General features: G+C 39.6%; 1 protein-coding gene across 2 annotated transcripts in view; it reads right to left on the bottom strand.

The window, feature by feature from the left end:
- ULK4 (unc-51 like kinase 4) overlaps positions 1-19,266 on the bottom strand; it is a 468,513-nt gene that overhangs the window by 5,954 nt on the left and 443,293 nt on the right. For both annotated transcript variants that reach the window (XM_019483510.2, XM_019483506.2), the window contains exon 36: positions 2,883-2,971. In XM_019483510.2, coding sequence (XP_019339055.1) covers positions 2,883-2,971 — 89 coding nt within the window. The remainder of the gene's footprint in view (positions 1-2,882; positions 2,972-19,266) is intronic.

The following is a 19,266-nucleotide window of genomic DNA, read 5'->3' as shown; positions in this document are numbered from 1 at the left end:
AGTACAGTGCTCCTCTAGCCCTATTGTCTATGCTAACCATCTTCCAGCATCCCCACACTTATTTTGTCTGTTTTTCATGCTGGGTAACATTTACTTTTCCCAAAATTGGGAAATGTCAGGGCTGGCCCAGTGAAACTGTTACTATGGGCTACCCTGCCCTTCAGTTATTCTAGCTCTATAAAAGTGTGTTAGCACACTGATTCATTGATGCCTTGGCTTCTGTGTGGGATATTTATCAATTGAATGCTCTGTTTTTGGTGAACAATGTGTACAGTCACAAAGTCCAAAATGCTGGTCCAGGAGTTTCTTACTGAGCAGCAGTGTAAACCGGAAACCTTAAATTATTTGAACATCTTTTCTGAAACTAATTCAGCTCATAGTCTTGGCAACTGTCTTCACTGGAAAACAGCAAACTGGACAAATTGGGAAGTACAAAGCTAGTTCAGAACAGTTAACACGTGATGAATTCTATGTTGTTCCCAAATGGTTTGTCCTGACTGGTTGAGCAGGTAGCAGAGAAAAGGTTTAGCAATGCTGCTTCATGTAGCTTCTTCAAGGCAACAGGAAAGCACGTACAGCTCAGCTTTCAATCTATTTAAACCTGCCAGGCTTCTCCTGAGTGTATTTAACAACTACTTCCTTTCTCCTTGTAGGGGCTAGACACTGGCAGTGCCCTGCCCCCCTGCTATACCTGTGGCAAGTCAGGGTGTTCCAGACATTGGAGCTTTTGTTTCATAGTTCTCTGAAGTTTTGAAGAATAGGTTAGACCAGCAGCCAGCAACCTTTTAGCAACAGCCAGCTGAATTCACACAGATCAGTCCTAGGGCAGGACACCACTTGAAACCCAGCCATAGCTACTACTTCTTCAGCCACTGATTGTTGCTGCTGTCCCAGCTACGTGAGCTGCACAGAATCTCTTTGCAGGAGAGATCCAGCCCACAGGCTGTAGTTACTGAACCACTCGTCCAGGGTGGTTTAGGGACGATCCTGCCTTGAGCAGAGGGCTGGACTAGATGACTTCCTGGGGTCTCTTCCTACCCTTTATTTTCTTTTGCACAGGCTGACAGCCCACAGTCACTCCACCCCAGTTGTAGCCACTTACAATCTCCAGGATGGCATTAGCCTTCAGGTCTTGCACAGGAAAAATGGGACAGATCTCATAGAGGGAAGTTAAAGGACCTGTTTATGAGGCCCTTTCGTACTCCTATAGATGCTGCAGGGCTGAATCGCAACAAAGCAGTTGAAGAGGTGCCACACACATAGGGCCCTGCTACATGTTCAAATTAAAGCTGGATAGAAACCAGTTAGAATTGTTACGCATTTTCAAGCACTAACTTGAGAACTGGCTGGCTCTTTTTGTAGCTGGAGAGTCATGTGCTAATTACTTTGCATGTGTGGCCAATCTAAATTTATTGTGCAATTAACCAGTTAATTGCATAATATATGTAATGTAGCATGGGCCTTAACATACCAATTTGATCATCACTGGGATCAAGCAGGCAGGGCAGAAGTTGATGAAGGAAGCTTCTTGGGATCTAGCCCAGTTATCATTTTCCTGGAATAAGGATCTGAGTAGCAGCAGCATGTGGGTACTTTTAGACAGTAAACAATTACAAAATGAAGATTAGAATGGACAATGCAGGGATGTTTAGTACCTTAGATAATTAATTAAAATCAGCACTATAACAAAAACTGGAACTGAATTGTAGACCAAGAGGAAACAAAAATCTGTTAGTGTATATTTTTCTCCCTATCTTAAGGCGAGTTGTAAGGAGATTTATTACTACGGTCTAATAATGTAGTTTGATATAGAGGAAATTGCAACAGAGCAGCTGCATGGAAAAGAGGGGTAACGGCTTTTCCAAGTTGATATAAGGTAAGCTCCATTAGCTCTCTGCAACCATTTCCCTTGCCACACCATCTCTAACCTTATGCCCATCTGCACCCCACAACTAACTGATTTTCACCTTCTCCTCCATAATTGCACTGTTTAGTACACCCTCTCAAAATCCTCCCCTACAAAAAAATACAATGCATTCTGCAATAGTGCATAAGGACCGTTTTCAGAACTTGTGCTTAGACCAGGCCATGCAATTAACTCACACAAAACCTACACTTGCATGTGCAAAAGGGCACTAGAAAGATTAACCAAACCATTAAAAAATAACTGGCTCGTGACCTCTATGACTTGCCTACAAAGTATATCTCATTCTGCACAGAAATACAGCTTATCAGCCCATGACACAATATCTTAAGAATGGCAGAGGGCAGTCACTATCCACTGAGTGTGCAACGGGAATTAAGTAGGGAGAGTGTCATAACCCGGGCTGGACTTCGCCCAGGCCACTGGGATTAACAGCTCTGTTCTCACACTTGACGCCCAAGCATTTCAGAAGTGGTCAGGACCCCAGTTTTGTAACCTTACCTGAAAAGACATGAGGCATTCTGAGAAGTAGGATATTTCTCATCTTTCTCAAATGCACATGCAAAAAGTTTGTGCTTTTACAGACCCCATTATTGTGAGGCAGGGCACAAAAGTTATGTTTTGCTGCCAGCACACTGTACCAGGGAACAATAGAGCAGTATCTGGTTATGAAGAGGTGAGCCATTAAAAAACAAAAAACCCCTAAAAGCCCAACAGATTGTGTCACATAGCTATGGCCTGCTGCATCTGGGGATCAAAGCACACCACAACAGCAGCAACAGAAAAACTAGAAAGCTTTGAATAAAAGGAGTGTTGAGGACAGCAGTGTCTGAGAGGCGAGGGGTGGTAACACGAGAGGCTTGTAGTGCACGAGGTGATTATATGAGAAGGCCATTTCAGACTAAAGGGGAGGGGAGATCTCGGCCCTGGAAATTCCTGAAAGCCCGAGGGAACTCACCTGGCAGTTTGGGCCAGTCCCCCGAGAGTGTGGATAAGAATATCTCCATCATTCTTCAAGCTCTCACAGTGCTTCTCGTTTGAAGTTATCTGGAATGAAAAGAAAGGAAGGTTTTCAAAGGTTTAGGAAGAAATTCTTGTGTGTCATTTTTAGTGAGGTGGGGGAGAGGCAAACAAGTTACAGCAAATTGTTACAATGTTAACTGGAATGTGACGTTAAAGAGGCAACAACAAGAGAAAACCCCTTGCTGAACGAGACCGGATTTTAGGCGCAGACCGTCTAGAGCAGCTTGCCTTCATGTACATGATTTATTTTTGTTCGGTATCCCTGAGTGTGAGATCATTCACAGATTACAGTCCACCAACCCTGAGCAATTGCTTTTCATATTTATTATCGCTGCAACTAATATTATATCCATTTATTTCGAACTTCAGGGGAGTTTTCAGCACAAAATCATTTTGATCTTGTCAGCCCGCGTTCAGGTTAGTTATCTATATTATAACATGCTGGATTTGCTTATGGGCAAGAGGCAGCTGGTTAAAAATCATGGGAACTATTGGAAAGGTTCTCCTTCCATGTGGAATCACTACCACTTATTACACATTGGAAACTTTGCATGCTGTGCACAGTGACATGCCTGCCTAAGGCCCCCTCTACAAGTGCAGGTAAAGGTGTGATAGGATTTAATGCACAATCCATATAACCACTCATCCTGCCATGCCACATGTCCATGACATGAGGTGTAACTGTGGTATCATGCATTAAATAGATCCCATCGCATTTTATTGCTGGTGCAGGGGGAGCCTGAACTCAGACTCCCCTTGCACAAGAAGCAAGCTCCTGCAGCTGGAAGCCCCCTCAGTTGAGGAGCTCCCAGCCACAGGGGTGCCCCATGATCTCCCAGGCTCAAAGAGGGACGGATCGTAGCCACGATCTCCCAGGCTTGGAGAATCGCAGCTGCCTCAATCCCTAGGGCTCGGGGATGCATGAAACCCCTAGACCCTGCTACACTTACAAATTGAAACTGGATAGCAACCAGCTATAAAGTTAGTACATTTTTGAGGTCTAACTTCATAGCTGGTTGGAGCTTTTTATTGTGCGATAGCTACTTTGCCTGTGCAACTGGTCTTAAGGTAACTGTGCAATACCTGTAATGTGTAGAGGGGGCCTTACTGTCTATATGGCAGGTAAAACAAGAAGGGTCTGCATCATTTCCTGTGTTGGACTAGCTGACCTTACAGTGCTCTACCAGTTTCATCGCAGTAAGCTAGAATGACCGGTCTCCCATCTTAAGGGTATAACTTTTTCTATTCAAGGTAACTGCAAGAAGCTGCCCATTTCCTGACATGTCAATCATGCTGGCGGGAAGGTCAAGGTTACTGTGACATGGAATTATATAATTTGTATGGCAGGCATTGAATATCTGGTAAATTGCTTAAGGAGCTCTACTATCAGTTTCCTTCTAACGCCCAGGAAAGTGTCAGAGAGATCTAAATATAGACTGCCACCTGCAAAGGTGACCAAAATCTTGGCCAGAAAGGAGAAGGAAAGGAAAGAAGTACAAACATTTAACGTTGGGTGCCTGATTAGTTAAATGACTCAGAAGATAATGCTTGAAATCACAGATTTTAATCCTAAAATTGGCAGGGAACTACAGACTATAAGATCTCATAGCTGGTCCTATTAACATTGATCAGGCATACTGATTTGGCTTCAAAGTCATCTCTTTAAAGCTGCAGCAAAGCTATATTTACTGCTGCCATCATGCCTTAATTTGTGTCAACAGTGATCCTACTCTACTACAACAGTGTCACTGCATCTGTAATCAAAACATCCAAAGACAAAGAACAGGGTCCTTCTTGTACTAAATAACAAGTTTTCTTACATATTGAGGAGAAAAAAGAAAAATAACTCTCCTAAGTAAATCCATTGCCTAAGTACAAGTCAGTGATCAAGTTCTGTTTAAGACCATTCAGCCTTTCTCCCTTTTTTGAAGCTTATGCAAGATCCCCTCATTTTACAGTTCAATCATCCATCCTTCCTTTGTTTTCCTTTAGCCAGAAAATAGCTTTGTGTATGTGTTCTGAATTGCAGAACAGATGACAAAGGGAACAAAAACAACATAATCTTATTTAGCTTTGTTCAATCTTGCTTTAAATGTCCCATGCAGTAATGCCTCTATTTCTTCCCTAGGAAGCTTACACCTATCACAGCTTCCTTTCCATATCGTAGTAAAAACAGTACCAAGGCAGACATTTCAATCTAGGCTAAACCAAAATTTGCAACACAAATTTTCAAAGAGGTTTTAAAGAGCCGTGTGAAATACACATGCTCAGTTTTTGTGCAAAACCACTTGTGAACACCAATGGTAGAATTTGCACATGCACAATTCCAGTTTGCCAAATTTGCAAAGTTTCACACATCTAATCTTGATCTATGGTGTACAGAATACTGCGTTAATCTGCCATACAGGAAATTAGTCCAGCTTACATGACACACTGGCTTGAAGAAGAACATGTAATAGCAGAAGTTGCAGGACAATTTTGCAGAACCATGCAGGTTAACTTGAATAGCATCTGCTTATTTTTTTGCCAGTACTATGAGCATTAAATATTTGCCTTCCCCAAGAACTATTTTTTATATTAAACTGCTTGACAAAGCTTACTGTGCCATGAGTTGTCAAAGGCCTGCTGACACACAAGATACTAGACCCTTTCAAATGTAAATGTTATGAAAAATACTGGTTATTCTCAGGAATTGCTTTTCAGCTAAAAGAATGAGGGCAAAATCTAATATCCATATAATATTGACGAGCTGACTGATTTAATTTTTAAATAATACTATCAGTGGTTGTAGTCATAGCAATATTAGTACTGTAATAGTAATAACGAAATTATAATAGTGAATTAGTTGCCCAGTTTGGTTTTTAGATGGCTATACATGATAATATAGCATGTATAAGGAAGACAAAGAATAGAAAACTATCAAAACATGACCATTTTAGACATACTTTTAAACATTTTAATATTTTTCTTTTACCCTACATCACCATGTGACTTGCCTTCACCAGTTATGTTTTTAAGGGTTCCTTTATGTTTCTAACAAATGGTTTAGAGATCTGTTGTCACAATGATGTTTTGTTATGGTGGATTACAGCACATGTTCAATGACTTACAATCAATGGCTGTTCCCTTAATTAAAAAATAAAATTAAATCTCAATTTAGTTGTATATTCATTGCAATTTAATAAGAATTTCAAAAAGATTTTTCTTTATTAAGCTAATAACAACACAGCAGATTTCCTTTGTTTAACTCTGTTAAGCAAAGATGAGTAATAGAGAACATTATAATTGATATGTAAATTTAATTATTTCGTAATAGATACAATAGCTGGTCAGGTAAGTGCATTCAACATTTAGGAACAGATATCAAATGAAAAAGTAACTTCAGCTTTATTATAGTATGAATGACCTTACTGGAGTTGGGCTTTTGATTTAACTCACACTTGTTTTTGTCTGATTTTGCTATTGTCTTTTTCTGAGACTCAAATCTGAGCTTGGCCCTATGCAAGAAGAGAAGATAAGGAGCTATTTTCCTTTTTTAAAGTTTCTGGCTTTACAACACTGAGCTGTCTTCAATTTGTCACAACTTGTAGATTTTTGATTTATGACTGACTTTGAAATCAATTAAACCGAAGGCTGAAATTTTCTCTCTCCATTTGGAAAGGAATGTGTTTTTTTCTTGCCCCGTTGAAGGTTTAAGTGAACTGGAAGTTTCTGTCTGTGTGGGAAAATTATACCCAAATGGGGAAATATAAAATGCTTTACTGGATAAGCAAATGGGGCCAATTGATCCCAAAAATTTGTATTTTGTGATTTTCTTTTTCAAAGAAAGGCCTTCAGGATCATTTTAAACTGCACCACTCAGCATTCCCTTCACAAGTATGACAAATGTCCACACACATGGATTGGTGTCTACCCATTTTAGCTATCAAATGCATGATTTTCACAAGTCATTAGTACAGATGCATACAAAAGAGTAAGTGCAACATTTTCCACCCATTTCCCTGCATGTACCCTGAGCTTTTCTTTTTCCAGTGTGGCCTGACACTTGAGTTCCATAAAGGGATGGATTTTTTCTACGTAAAAAAATCTGATACAACAAAAACCATGTCATCTTTGCAGAATTAGTTGGCTCATGTTGTCTACTCTCACATTAACCTTCATGTGTTAACCTGCCTGACTGAGAGCAGCAAAAGCATCAAAAAACACTTTAGCTGCATTGCCTTAGCAGCACATGATAGAGTGCCACCATTGCATTACTATGTCTAGCATGAGGAACATTTCCGTGTCAACTCAAGTTCTGTGATGGCCCAGTTAGCTTGCGATCAAGGCTCTACTTAACTAGAGGCAGAGATTTCTGTGGATGGGTGCTGAGCTTAAGCAATACCCAATTTATACTCTGAGCTAACGCTGGAGCAAAGACAAATCCAAAGCTTTCTTTTTTTCTCTGTACAATAGCTGTAATATATTTGTGGACCTATACAATATTTATCATTACAAAGTTTCAGTAAAAGTTTTTCAGTTCTGCACTCACCACAGGCTTTACTTTAATTTAAGTTATATAATATGTCATTTGTAATATTTACTATGTCACTCAGTGCATATGGAGCAGAGTCAGAACCACTTGATCTTGTCCCTATTTATGTATACATATAAAATACCCTTTTCAAAATAAATCTCTGTATACATGCACTTTAGGCACTGATTTTCAAAAGTTTCTAAATGTTATCAGCTTCATCCTGCCTGGTAACTTTAGGCCTGTATAGTTCACCTTCAGATGTGAGCTTAAGATCTTAAGTTTATATAATTATTAACTGTATTACAGTATTACCTAAAAACCCCAATCAATTGGTGTGTTAGTACCATGCAAATATACAGTACCAGCTCCACAATAGCTTATGAACTTAGCTTAAGTAAAGTTCATTTACAAACATGGATTAAAAAAACATGCAGGGAAGAGATGGCATGTGGAGATTATGATAACAGTGATTTGAATATGGAGATATGAACAACTTACTGTGGTGGAAAAGAGGCAGGGTTGTACCATGTGCCTGCTGATCCAAAGTAACAGCTCCTATGTGCCGCCTTATTCTATTTTGATAAGGATGAAACTATTGTGGCTTAGCTTTCACATACCATAAGATAAGTGTGTGCACATGGGCAGTTACCACAGAGGAGCTGATATGCAATAAGGCTCTGTCCCCTTTCACTGTACAGTTAAGTTTTTTCTATGTGAATAGCCTACGTGTAGTCAATATTTGGAAATGCAGAGCTAGGCATTCAGCCCTTTGTACTGCATCTGTAGTGCAAAAGGACCATAAAACTTCCAGAACTGGGCAACTTTGGATTATGCCTAGTGAATCTGTAGATGCCTTGGAGTCAGCATAACCTGTTATACCTGCCCTGCCTGGCCTCCCACACTGTTACGCTGTGTTCAGCAATAGCTAACAAGGACAATAGCCCCTTGGCAGCTGTTACTGCAGGCACAAACTAAACCATTCCTCCTCTTTTTAAGTTCTACCAGCACTGAAGTCCACAACAGCCTCTCACAGCTCTAAGAATTAAGGGCAACAGAGATGATGTCTAATATTAATACATATCTCTACTGATAGTCTATTTATCGACAGATATTTCTTTAATAGACATTTCGTTATTTTCTCTACCATGAGATTAACAGAACTCCATATACTGTGATCATTCTTACTACAGCCTTCAGAAAAAAAATAAAAATCAGCAGCCTCAATTTACCTAAAACATCAGGAAAACACAACTTTGCAGTGATACCTGTAAAATGACGGTAGAGACATCAGGAACTGATAGAGGTCTACAGAGGGGATATTCACAGGTATGCTCAATTAGTGTTTATTTAAAAAATAATCATCACTATTCTTACAATCTAGTACAATTGTACAAAGGAACGGACACAGTGGATGCACTCTTACAAATAGGACTCACAAATGTACACCTTGGTGACAAAATATGAGAGATCATTCTGAAATGGTAAAATTATTTCTGATGCATTGCAATTGTATTTTCCTGCTACTCTTATTACAGCAAATGTTTCAGCTGGAGAGCGAGACGTGTGGGAAGAGCAAAGCAGGTTTAACAAGTTTCGTCTATGCTGCTAACTGCCAGCTCAACTGAACAGGTCTGGGCAACGCTGATGGGCCATAAAAACAAGTAACAAAAGTTACAAAAATATAAGTGTTCCAGGTGTTCTCTGGCACACGTCTTTATAGAGGTGTATTTCACACATGCAGATTACAAGGACTTCATGGCCTTCAGATCTTGTAAGTACTTGTAAAGAAAGCAGGTATCTGCGATGATAAACCTACATCAGACAACTCAGATTCAAGAGCTCATGTGTCTTTTTTGTTCTTTATGGGAGACACACTTGCCCAATGAAGTCAAGGGCATACTCCTTTTGACCTCAATGGGACCAAGATTTCATCCTACTTTTCCTTGTTTGTATTTACATGCATATGCTTGTGGACATCTTTCTTATGAGTTGAACACAATTTTCAGTGCTAATTTGCAAAGGTAGCAGCCTCCTAACATTTCAGTGGTCAAAGGAGCTTCAGGGTTTGTGGTTGTAAGTGCTACACTTCACCTGTGGTTGCTATCAGACCTCAGATATCTTTCTGCACCCTCCAGATTGAAGGTATCCTCTCCTCGGCATGTATAAACACACACTCAGGAGAACTCCATGGTTACTGTATATCTTGTAAAGTTCCAGGATTGTTAACTATAAGGGTCTTTTGTTGAAGTATAAAAGACCATTTACAAAGCTTCAGAGTAATTACTGAGCAAAAGAAAAATATCAGGAGTTCTCTCTCCTGATAATTCTCACTACTCTCTTTTGGAAAGTACGGATGTCTTTATTATCCAGAAAATATCCATTATTATGGCAGTTTCTGTCCACTATAACTAGTGAGTTAAAAGTGTTTGATTGAATATAGTTGGTTAGGGAAATCTTTTTATGTCCAATCTAACCAACTGTCCATAACAACTGCATCCTGTACAAGTGAATTGCAGTTATTATCTGGCAAAGAGAGTCTGACATTTCCTGCTTTTAAGAAGAAATGTATGGTATAACAGACCGTCTTGAAGGGGTTACAGGTGTTCTCATATAGTGTTTCAGACTTCTGCTCTGTGTGTGCGTGCAGTTGTATGTAAGTACACACACATCCCCCTCCCCAATATCCAAGAGCAATGTCATAGTGAAAGGCAAATCCTTGGCACCTCACTTCTGGGTGATCATATATATACACAAACTAAATTTCAACTATCACCTCCTGGCTGATGACTCACAAATGCACCTCTCTCTCTCAGAACGGTTTCTTTTGGTCTGAACAGTAACCTTAGCCTGCCTTTCTTTTCTTCTTTTTTTCATCTCCAGTAGCTGTCCCAATTTCACCTTAAGCTAAACACGGGCTATAAACAACATTTAGTAGTCTTTTCACACAATTTTTCTGTACCCTCCAAGAGCAAGGCAGTGGTAATAACATGAACACTAGTCTCCAATTCTTTAAAACTAAACCATTTCAGGGGAAACATATATAAAAGAAATAAAACAGACTATGGACATGTAGCTTTTCTCTATGTCTCATCTTTCCCTGGATATGGAACAACCCACTTCTTTGGACTTCTCTACAGAAACTGTAAAACCTGTCAGCCACCACTTCATGTCCTGAGAAGCATTAACCTCCCCTTCCCCTCCCCCACACAACCCCCCCCCCCCAACTCAAATCTCTTCCATGTTCTTTTGATCTCCAAGAGCCAGACTTTTGAAGGTATTTAGATGCCTAAAGATGCAGACAGGCACCTACTGAGTTTTTCAAGAGTGCCTATGCTCCTAACTTTTTGTGATTTTAATGGATATTATCGGGTTTTTGAAAAATGCCTATGTACCTAGCTACTACTTTTGGCGCTTACATCTCTTTAAAATCAGGCATTCATTTCTGGGAACAAGCTGCATCCTCCTTGGAGACAGGGTCCTTGAAACTAACAGCTTTCCTCCTTTTCAACTGTTTTACCTAGACCTATTGTGTTACTCTTCCTAAATTCCTGAAAACGATTAGGACAAGTTATACAGGAAATTCTGTTAACCCAACACAGTTATAGAGTAATTTCCTTTCACTGACCATGACACAACAGCCATACTATTATTACATTGTGAGAATCCATACAATTCCATGGTCTATCATAAAGCCACCACTGTCCTTCTCGCTCATACCTATAACCAGCGTGTTATCCAGAACACAGCCTTCTCTTTAGATATAACCCATGTCTGTATCTTTTTATCTTTTCCTGAATTAGCCCTGTAAAATGTGCCTGTCCTCTCCTGCTCCCCACTAAATTGTTCATTCAGGACCTCACAATCTCATGTCTCACCTACTGCAATCAGCTCATCTTTGGTCTCACTGCTTTGTCTCCTGTATAACCATTCACACAGCTGCTGCAAAGAAAACAGCCTCCTCTCACAGATCTGACCATGTTAACTTGTATCCCTCCCCTTATCCACTGCATCAAACACATATTCTTCCCTTTTAGGACTGTTCATGGCCTATCCCTGCTCTATGTAATTATCTTTGATACAATGTTAATATTACACCTTGCATCTACTATGGCAGTGATGTCCACCTTCATGGCTCATGTCAATATGTTTTCAAATAAGATGTACTTTCTTCCATGTTGCCCCTAACACTGAGAAGGAAACATCACAAAGCTACATCAATTTCATGTTTTAAATCCCTTTTCAAAACTCTCCTTTGCTGTGATGCCTATAAACACTGACAGTGGTTAGGCAGCTGATCTGCCCCTGTCTCGTATACTTAAGACTTAGTTCTTTAGTCTGGAGACAGACTTTTTCTGGTGCACCTGCACAATGCCTAGCCCAGGAGAACCCTGCTCTGTGACTAGCATCCATTAGTGCTACCACAGTACAAATTAATATGTAAAGAAATAACAGCATTCACCAGAACTACACAACTGCTACAATTATTGCTTATTTCCAATGGGGGAAAACGTGGTTGCAACTGCATTTTACTCAGTAGTAGTGGTTGGAAAAATGTTGACATTTTAAATAGTGATCATCAGACAACAAAACCATGAAAATGACCAAGTGATCCCAATTGAGCCCCCCCTTTGAATACCTAAGGACTTCAGCCTCAAAGAGGACATTCCTGTCACACAGAAGAGACCCAGGTGTATCTCTATAACTGCAGGGCAGTTGCTGTTTGCCAAGGAATCTGATGTTTCCAATGAAAACCATCTCCAGGTTGGTATTTCCATTTCTCTCATTTTTAAATGTTTATTTAGCAGCCATGATAATGAAGGACACTGCTGGGTTTAGCAGGACACAGTGCAAGTAGGTGCTGTCCAAGCTTTCCTTAAATAGATCTGCCAGTGCATTTTAAGCCGCCCTGATACACAGAATCCTTATAGCCTTTCTTGAGCAGAGTACTAAGCTGGAGCAGTGCATGTGGTAATTTTGTGCTACTGATTAAAGTTCACTACAGATGAAGAAAAAATAGAAAGTTTATTTTCACGTGGGTTTGAACCCAGGACTCCAGAAATACAACTGTATGCAGTATTTTGATTTACCATATTAAGTTTGCCATCCAGCAGAGAGGACAAAGACAATGAGATGTGTTAAGAATTAAAGAGGATTATGAAAAATACATATTCAAAGTATAAAAAGAGCAATAAAATCTTGTTAGAAAATTATTGTGGGCTCTGATTTTGAGGCTAAATATTAAAGCATTATACATGTTTCTCTTACTAGGCTCTATAGGAAATATATGTAAATTCCCCCATTTCCAAGGGCACATAAAACTCGGAAATGGAGCCCTTGAGGTTTTCACTGAGTATCACACACGGATATGAGTCCTTCAAGGATTTTGTTAAAAGGACAAAACTTCAGTCTAAAGATTTTTTTTTTTTATTTAACATCTTTATATTTGGGCTCCATGTAAAAGCAGCTAAATATGTAAATGACTAAAGAGGGATATAAAGTCTCTAAAATACCAATTTCTGAGGAAAATTATGTTTTATGTAATGGGCCAATTTCCATAAAATTGTAAAAACTGTCATAAAAACAAATGGAGTCCTGAAATCTACTCTTGCTTATTGTCATGTGACAGATGGCTCTTACTGCCTGGCAAAGAATAAACAGGTAGTCAGTTGGTCTGGACTGACCTTTGAGAGAACCATTTTGGTTAATTCACATTTCCTCTAATGAGCCTGGTTGCATTTAGGTACCTTTACAGCAGCCAGTCAGTCATGCATGCACAATTACAGAGAAGAGGTCAAAAGGAAGTAATAGTGATGGGCACAACAAATGACACAGCAAGGCAAGCTCAACAGAACTGCACCATGTAAAATTACAGTGCACTGAAACACCGAATGAAGTGGCAGTCCTTTTGTTCCCACAGCAGCACTGAATTAGGGCAAGAACTGCTGCACAACAAAAACAATTGTGATCATTGTAGAGATTTGCATTGACTTGAAATTATGAATCAAATGTAAACAAGATATCAGGTTCCAGAATCAGACAGACAGTCTCACTGTGCCACCAGGAGGGAAACATTTGTTCACATGGAAAGAAAGCATATTTCTCATTGCTAACAATGCTGTTTTGTGGACCAGCTCCCATATTTACTCACAATCACACCAGGCTCCCATTATTCAAAAGCCAGAACAGTGCCAGTTCCTCGAGGGGTGCTGCAAAGTGAATGTATTCTGAACAAATGGGAAAAGAAAGGCAACCTCTACTGGAACATCAACTTACAATATTCCAGCAGTAGAAATAAAGCCTGGTCTTTACTTCCTTTTCTCCTTTATGAAACCAGGATAAAGTGCCTTTGATTTGATTTTTCCAGGAACCTAAATTAACATCACCCATTAGACTTCATTGAATCCTTTACCATCAACAGACTTTGGTAAACAAACAACAAAAAATGGCAGCCAGATAGGCAGAAATGCATACATTTTTAGTGATCGACTATTTATTTAAATAAATAAACTCTGTCTAATCAGAATACTTGTCGTAACACGGACAACAAAATGAATAGGGCAATGGGCTGGGTTTCAAACACATTGCTAAAGCTTCATCTTAATCTTTCATGCCCCTACCATAAACACCCACACCCAATATTAGTACTTTGCACAATATTTGGTGAATATATTTTGTGAAGAGGTCTCACCACATGTGAGATCTCACATCATCTCTCACTCAAAAGGCAGGGCAGGGATGCATCTGATGAAGAAGGCTGTTGTCTCCAAATGCTTATGTACTGCATTTCTGAATTAGTTAGTCTCTAAGGTGCCACCCTGCCTTACCTTCTATCTGACTTCAGATAGAAGCTAACTCTCTCCTTCACTCAAGGTCACTTTGAAATTTCCATGTCATCATTACAGCATTCCACATGGTGCATCTTATTTCTGTGCCTTGCTGTTGTAGTGACATCCAGCAAATATCAATTTTATGATTCCACTACCATTCTCCCCCCACTCCCTGCCAATCCACAAACATGTACTTTGTCAATTTTATCACAGTTCCAATTGGTGATTGACGAGAACAGACTCATGAGTGGCTTTTCTATGCTTTTATCAATTAGCTGAGTTCCAGGTCCTGGCAGTTCTCAGTGTGACACAGAGACCCCTGCAGCCGTCCCCAACATAATGCCATTTTACCATCCTTTATAATCATATTCAAGACACAAATGACTGTAAACACTGCAGCTTCTTTGCTGCAACTGCAAAAACAAAAGGACTCCAAGACAAGGTTAAATGATTTACAAGAACTCACAATAAAAAGAAATAACATAAATCACCCTCTTTTCTTTATATAGCCAGTAACGAGCACAGGATAGTCATATTCATTCTTTCTTATCACCTGCCACTTCTAACATATACAAGCAGGGCTCTTATTGTCATGGGGAGAAAGAAAGGTCAGAGCTCCCAACCCCGCACTCCTCTGTCAACCAGCAGAAGAAAAAGATACAAGGACTACAGAAACCAAAGTGATGGCACTTCCCAGTGACAAGAATGGCAATCGGCTGTGTATTGTTAATAAAATAAGGCCTGGAAGAGTGAAGCTTCACTTTGTTTAAAGAGAAAGCCAAGTACCTGATATTTCATATGGATGTCATGCAGAGAAGGGCACCTTACTCGAGCTCCAAATAACCTGAGGCAGCTGGAGTGTATGTGCTATTGCATAATTAATGGAGCCAGAAAGACAAATTCCTCATAATGCCACAAGCCCATTGATTGCTACAGAGGGGACAAGGCGAGAAAGAATATCTTTATGGTGTCAGGAAACAATGGTAGACTACACAGTGGACACGTCTAGTGCAACACAATAAACTCTGGTGCAGTTTGTGCTGGAGTTTATTGCTCCCAGGCACAGCATTTACACATGTGCCCGGGACTGCATCACATTGAGCTGGAGAGGTGGAGCCCTAGCTGGCAGGGTCCCAGGGGGGCAGCCTGCTAGTCTGGAGCTGCTCCCCCTGGTTCAATGTGTTGTGTAGGGTTTGGCTGGGGCACAAGTGTGCTACCGTGCCAGGCTAGCTGGCAGGCGGCCCTACACTGTAGCATCCTCATGCCCCAGCCAGCCCCATCACTGCGTTGCAGTGAAGTAAATAACTCCGCCATAGGATAGTATTTGTGTCAGGCAATACTAACCTATGGCAGAGTTAATTAGTTTACTCTGGCCTAATAGCTCCATACGTGTAGACAGTGACACTTTACTGCAGAGTGAATTAGGCAACTTGGCAGCAAAGAGTCTTGTGTAGATACCCCCGGTTTCTATTTAAACTGTTCTTCCTATCCATGTAATCTAGCATAAGGTAACTGTCTTATTATGCACAGCTCGGCAAAATTGAGCTAAATTATGATACATGGTTTTGAGGCAAATTATTTTCATAATTTGATTGCTGTCATCATCTTAAGCAAAAAATGCTATAATCAGAGACAAATGTAGCTGGCACATGTACTTTCAGTGCATCCCAACTTTCACAAAGCTTACTATAATTATTTTTGATTAGATGTCATCCAGTTCTAATCTAAGTAAATATCTACAATTTTTTTCTCAGTGAAAAAGGATTGAGTTACAGAGAAGGGAAGCTCAAAAGACAAGGCTTTTAAGGCAGAAATTGTCCCACAATAAGAGGAAATACTGTCTTTAGATAATCATGTTATCTGCAGAAGTTCCTAGGACAACACAGAAAAACCTCTGTATACAAGGTTAATGTTTAAGTTGGATAGGAAAATCTTCTCAGGAAGGCAGCCTATATTTCCCTTTCTCCTTTCCCACTTGGTAGCTTTGATGACACAAAATAAGTTGTTCTGTATGCCTTTGTTTTAATGATTATCATGGAAAAACAACCTATAGGTCAATGTCTAGTGAGAAAGATTTAGAGGATTAATGACTGTTATGCAAAAGTGTGGGCAAATTTAACACAGAAAGCCTTCTAAAATACAAGTCCAGCTGCTGTATCTGTCATGTTAGCTGGCTTTGTATTCCACTGTTTATTTGTCTCTGAAATGTTTGCTGAGACAAGTTAATCACATAATTCAAATTTGACACAAATCTAGCTGTAGCTAGTAAATTATCCTTTGATACTTTTGCTTGGTTATCTTTGAGAAAGTTTGACTCAAAATGCATATTACTTTCATATAGATTGAGGAACAGAAATACTTACTTTGTGCAAATGTGGGCTTTTTGCTTTGTATTTTGTGAGGCAATTTATGATTCATAAAAGAAAGGAACATTATGATTGGCATAATCCAGTGGTAATGCAGGTAAGACCTGTGGCAAATCTCTCCTACGTGGCTCAGTGAGATTTACTCCTAACTTACAACACTGCTGCTATTCCAGTCTTAGGCTCCAACTGAACAGAGGTAAAAAGTCAGACTGAATCATGTACAAAAGTAGAGTGTGATGACACCAGCAGCATCACTTTTGAATGCGACTGTCAAGATGTGAATGATGTGCTTTTTTTCAATTTAGTTTTGATTGATAGAAAATAAATACAAACTACATTTATAGCAGGGGAAATAGCCAGTTAGAAGTGCATACTAATGCCAAATAAACTATTTTAATATACTGTTTCCCCCCCCCCCCACCTTGTAGGCTTCAGAATAAATCACTCATATAAAGACATTTTTGTTGAGATGTAGCTAATTACATCAGTGGTTTGTATTCATTATTACACAACTATTATGAACAGGCTGTTCCCACAAAACAAAAGTTGCAATTTAGGCACTTAGCCTGATTATGTTAGTAATTTAAATACTAACATGGGAAATGAGACCAGGAGGACATCAGTTCTAATGAGACCAGTAGGACACCACTTGTAAAGCTTTTCATTCTTTATTCTTAGGAAACTCTCTAAGTTGTAGAGACACAAAACAAAACATTTTGGACCCAGGATGAGTATTTAAGGCTCAGCTATATAAAGGCTTCATTTTTGCTTCTTATATCTATGTTAGGGGCTGCCAATTTTAGAACTTTGCCCTCCAGGACGAAGTAATTGTGTCATGATGATTATCATATCAGAGCATGGAGTTAATATATCACTACTGCACCTGACAATGGCTGATAAAACAATGGAGGGGCGTAATTCCTGGTAACACTTCTCATTAGAGATGCAATAATATTAGTCCATTAATATTTAGGAATACACACTGGCAAACTGAGCAGTTGTCTACAAATACCCAGACAAGATGACTGGGCACTTCCATGTTGTCCTCTCCTACTTCGTGAAGGAAGGAAGCGGGATGGTAACATTCATACTTTTAACAAGAGTCTTGATGCTTTGTTGTCTGATTTTAAAACTGCAGTTTAAAAGAGTTTTGATATTTTACCAAGTCTGTGATCCTTTCCCTTAGTGCTAAGGTTCCTAGAAATATCTTTATGACAGATTAAAAATGGTTTTGTACTTTAAAGGATAGCTTTACAATGCCATTTCAAGTGTTCAAATCAATCAAAGTTGGCTATGATTTCATTTTGTAGCCATTAATCTAATTTTACCTAGCATTTGGATTATTTTCTGGCATATTATCAGACATGCAGAAACAAAATCTAACACATCTAGATCTGACTTGAAAGAATACCAGTATGATCAAAGTCTCTAATTCGCCTGTTTTTATAGCAGAACTAACCAGTGGGAAAAGTCTTATCTTCTAAGAGAGGTACTCAGGATCAACTGCTTTCAAAGATTTGAAAAAAACATTGGGATTATGCTCCTAAAACAGCACCAAAGGAACTGGGTGGATCAAGAGACTGATAATGAGAATCTGAATCTTTCAGTTCTAAATTGCTGATTTAAACTGAGCCCAAGATGACAGCAACCACAAGTAATCACCACCTGATGGCCATTTGATGGCCTGTTTGAGAGCAGCTGACAGTCTTACTCCAGTATTTGGCAGACATGTATGTTGACAGTACAAAACCATTAACACAATCTGAACTCTCAGCAGTAAATAAAAATGAAAAACTGGACATGAAACTTGAACTACCATCTTGCCAATAGAAACAATCCTTTAGATCACAGCTCTGGCACCTTCGAAGGCAGAGGAGGACAGGAAGAGTGATTTAAAACACCATCACTCATGTTGTGTCTGTTCTGTCCAACCTGCTTAAAGGAAGTGTTTTAGTCTAATGCTTGTCTACCACACAGGAGACCAGGGTTCGATTCCCAGACACTTATACAACTGCAGCCATGGAGGTACCAAACATCTGGACTCAGTCTGGTCCTTGGATTCTGTCCGAGTGACCTCAAGGGAAGATGGAAGGTCTGGGCAGCCTCCACTCCTCCAAAAATTCCTGCCCAGGCACATGCATTGAAGGTCTGGGTGGTCCTCATTCATACACCACAATCCAGGAGGATTGATGGTTCCGACCAAAAATAAGCATATTGTCAAATAATAATAGTCTAATGCTGCCAGACCACCTCCCTATCTCAGATTGAAAAAGATACCTTAAAGGCTCTCTAGAATTTCTATCCTTGGAAATATTTAAAAAACACGAACCTCATATTTCACTTACGTTTCATTAGAAGTTACTTTATATGATGGGGAATAAGATGGGGAAGCCATATCCCCCCAAAAAACTATTCTGAGGGGGAAACCTAGCTAGCTTCTTTAGCTTACCAGCTATAAGTTTGCTTCTCCCCAAGTTTTCTTCCAAAGACTGTGCCCCACTCTACACGTTATATGTATTAAGCAATTAACTGCTTAACTGTGCAATTCATTTAGACTGGCTACATGTGCAAAGTAACTACCATGACATAAAAAAGGTCCAACCAGCTATA

Source organism: Alligator mississippiensis, chromosome 5, assembly GCF_030867095.1.
Source record: "Alligator mississippiensis isolate rAllMis1 chromosome 5, rAllMis1, whole genome shotgun sequence".
Classification (NCBI taxonomy): domain Eukaryota; kingdom Metazoa; phylum Chordata; order Crocodylia; family Alligatoridae; genus Alligator; species Alligator mississippiensis.
Note: the sequence above shows the minus strand (reverse complement) of the source record. Positions and strands in the feature narration are given on the sequence as shown.